Below are 2871 nucleotides of genomic sequence, written 5' to 3'. Positions count from 1 at the left end.
CCTCTCTCCCTCTCCTTATCCCTCACCCTCCCCACCTTTTTTATTTGTAACAATAAGAGGCTTCTGAACTAGGTTGCTGGTGTTGTGTGTAATGCAGGAAGATGGAGACAGGATATGTCCTGATCACCAGAGTATGTTTTGGTCTGGGGTGGGAGGATAAAAAGAACAGATGAAAAGTGCATGTAGACACAGTGTGAAGATCTGTGAGCAGGGTGACACGTGTGTGAGCAGTCCCGGCACTCCAGGAGGCCCCGCATTTGCCCCTAGTCCGGGCAACTCAAGTTTAGCAATATCCTTGCTCAGAAAAATTGGGGGGGTAGGAGCAAAATATTGAGCACTTGAGGGCCCTGTCCCACCCCTGGCGACACGGAGGGGAGGCCCACAGTTGAGGTCATGGGGTGGGTGGGTGGCTTGGGGCCCGCAGACCCGCACCAAGAGTCCTGACTGGTGGATGGGTTACACACGGTTGTGTCTTTAGTTCTGACAGTCCTGGAAGAGGCCCTTTCCAGTGTGGTTGTTTGCACTTTGGGTTTTGAGCTGTACTGGGTGGGACGCTGTGCTCAGGAGGGGGACAGGTGGCCTCCCCAGGAGCTGCCCACCCTCCGCGTAACAAGTTCTGTGCCAGTCTTGGCCTTCGAGAGTATGCAGTTAAAAGCAGTGACTTTTTCCTTCTTCCCCACAGTGCACCCCGCAGTGGTGATCCGACAGCGGAAGTCGTACCGGAGAAAAGATGGGGTGTTTCTTTATTTTGAAGACAACGCAGGGGTCATAGTGAACAACAAAGGCGAGATGAAGGGTGAGCGAGGGGCCCGGTTGCCCGAAGCTTGTGGGAGTGGGTGGCTCAGCTCCTGTCGGCTCTGATCTGTCCTCACCTTTCCTGCAGGTTCTGCCATCACGGGGCCGGTGGCCAAGGAGTGCGCGGACCTGTGGCCAAGGATCGCGTCCAACGCGGGCAGCATCGCGTGATCTTCGTGTCTTTGTGCAAATAAACAGCTCGTTACAGATGTCTGCTCCTGCTTGCCTTCCTGTTTGCCCACGAGGCTGCTGCCTTCTTAGCAGAGCACACCCTTGGGCCTTGGGGGCCGAAACTGTACGACTGGGCCCCGGCTCTGCCATTGGGTGTGAACACGGTGCCTGAAGACCACCTTTGCCTCTGGGGGCTCTGAACGTTTGGCGTTTGGCGCTTGGCGTTTACTGTTTTGCTTCTGCTGTAAAAAAGGTTCTCAGGGTGTTGCGGCTGTAGAATAAACTGCGTAGTAAACTTTGTGGGCATCCTGCCACAGGAAGGCATTTGTGGTTAGGCAGAGGCTGCAGAGACCCCGGGTAACCTCGTGTACGCTGCACACTTGCACTTGGCACATTTTCTTGCATAAATGAATATTTGTAAATTTTAGCCACACGTGGTGAGACACCTGCAGTTCCAGCTCTCAAAGGCTGAGGCTGGATCACTGCAAGTTCCAGGTCACCCTGGGTGACCACTGCCCCTTTGTCCTCAGAATGTTCCCTGGCCACATCCCACCACCGATTAACTCCAGAATTGGTTTTACTTATTTAAACAGCCTCACTGCAGTTCAGGCTGCCTTCGACTTGTAGCAATCCTCCTGCCTCAGCCTCCCAGTAAGGCTGGGCTCACAGTCATGTGCCACCTTTCCCAACTCACTAAAGATTGGGAAGAAGGCTGTTTGGCTGTAGGCTTCACAGGTTTGATTTGTAGGTGCTTTCCTGTTCTGTAGTGTTAAATATGTTAAGGGATTCCTGGTGATTTTTTCCGAAAAGGCACAAAGCAACCTTTTTTCTCCTTTGAAAAGTAACACAAGTCCTCAAAAATACCAGTAAATAAAAAGGTAAGTCCCTCTCGAGTGTTTCATTTGCCAGATGTGGTTAATAGGGTGAGGTGAGTCTGCACGAGGCTCTGATACAAAGCCCTCACGGGGTTACTGCACAGGGAAGCGTCACCTGCTGCCGTAACCAGGGAAAAACAACGTTTTTCGTTATCCCACTATGTGGGCAGATGGGTATAAAGTCCCACAGATGGTGAGGTGTCCACCTACTGTTGCAGATTTTTTTTCTTGGTACAGGGGAGCCAATTCAGGACCTTGCATCTGTAGGGCAGGCGTGGGGCCACAGAGCTAAGTTTGGGGCCCTCGTGTTTACTGTTTTAATGAGAAGCGGGGACGGGCCCTGGACAGAGCAGGCTGGCCAGCCTAAGGTCCAGGGACCTGAATTCTGTTCTGGCTCTGTGTGACCACGTGAGACTGCAGGCTTCCAACTCTAATGCCCGGTCTGGGGGCTCAGGCCTGTTATACCTGCTGGTAAACTGAGGCAGAAGGGTGTCATGTCCAGTCACACCCTGGGCAGTTTAATGAGTTAATGAGGTCCTGCCTCCACCTAAAAGTGGAGGTGCAGCTCACTGCCAAGGCCCTGGGTTCGATCCCCATTTAGCACCGCTGAATGAGCTATGAACCGGCCCTGAACTGGGGTCAGTTCCGGGTACCAGCTTTCAGGGGGCCTCAGCCTGAGGAAGCTGACAGCTCCCAGCAGCCCGCGTACACCTCCTGCCCCGGTCTCCTCGGTGTCACCAAGCACCTCCGCGCCCGTAGGACGCGCGCACCCCACGCAGGGGTGGCGACAATCGGGTTGGGGCCGCGCGGGGACCCTGGCGTCAGGCCCTGAACTGGGGTCAGTTCCGGGTACCAGCTTTCAGGGGGCCTCAGCCTGAGGAAGCTGACAGCTCCCAGCAGCCCGCGTACACCTCCTGCCCCGGTCTCCTCGGTGTCACCAAGCACCTCCGCGCCCGTAGGACGCGCGCACCCCACGCAGGGGTGGCGACAATCGGGTTGGGGCCGCGCGGGGACCCTGGCGTCACAAGAG

At 55.4% G+C, this 2871-nt stretch overlaps 2 protein-coding genes across 2 annotated transcripts in view; both read left to right on the top strand.

Annotated features, from left to right (window-relative positions):
• The first annotated feature begins 627 nt into the window (after positions 1–627).
• On the top strand, positions 628–1702 carry Rpl23 (ribosomal protein L23). The gene is made up of 2 exons (XM_010620068.2): positions 628–796; positions 884–1702. The coding sequence occupies exons 1-2, from the start codon at positions 643–645 to the stop codon at positions 964–966; spliced, it is 237 nt and encodes a 78-aa protein (XP_010618370.1). The 5' UTR covers positions 628–642; the 3' UTR covers positions 967–1702.
• Positions 1703–2451: 749 nt separating this feature from the next.
• Positions 2452–2871, top strand: part of CUNH17orf98 (chromosome unknown C17orf98 homolog) — a 2461-nt gene continuing 2041 nt past the window's right edge. The window contains exon 1 of the mRNA XM_010620289.1: positions 2452–2661. Coding sequence (XP_010618591.1) covers positions 2452–2661 — 210 coding nt within the window. The remainder of the gene's footprint in view (positions 2662–2871) is intronic.

This window comes from Fukomys damarensis, unplaced genomic scaffold, assembly GCF_012274545.1.
Source record: "Fukomys damarensis isolate Sample0158 unplaced genomic scaffold, DMR_v1.0_HiC HiC_scaffold_13, whole genome shotgun sequence".
NCBI lineage: Eukaryota > Metazoa > Chordata > Mammalia > Rodentia > Bathyergidae > Fukomys > Fukomys damarensis.
This window is presented reverse-complemented; position numbering and strand designations above follow the sequence as displayed.

Excerpts from the sequence above, each read along its gene's own strand:
- Rpl23 (XM_010620068.2), top strand. The coding sequence starts at position 643 with ATGCAGTTAAAAGCAGTGACTTTTTCCTTCTTCCCCACAGTGCACCCC. Across the intron at positions 797-883 it reads CAACAAAGGCGAGATGAAGG|GTTCTGCCATCACGGGGCCG; the intron begins GTGAGCGAGGGG and ends CCTTTCCTGCAG.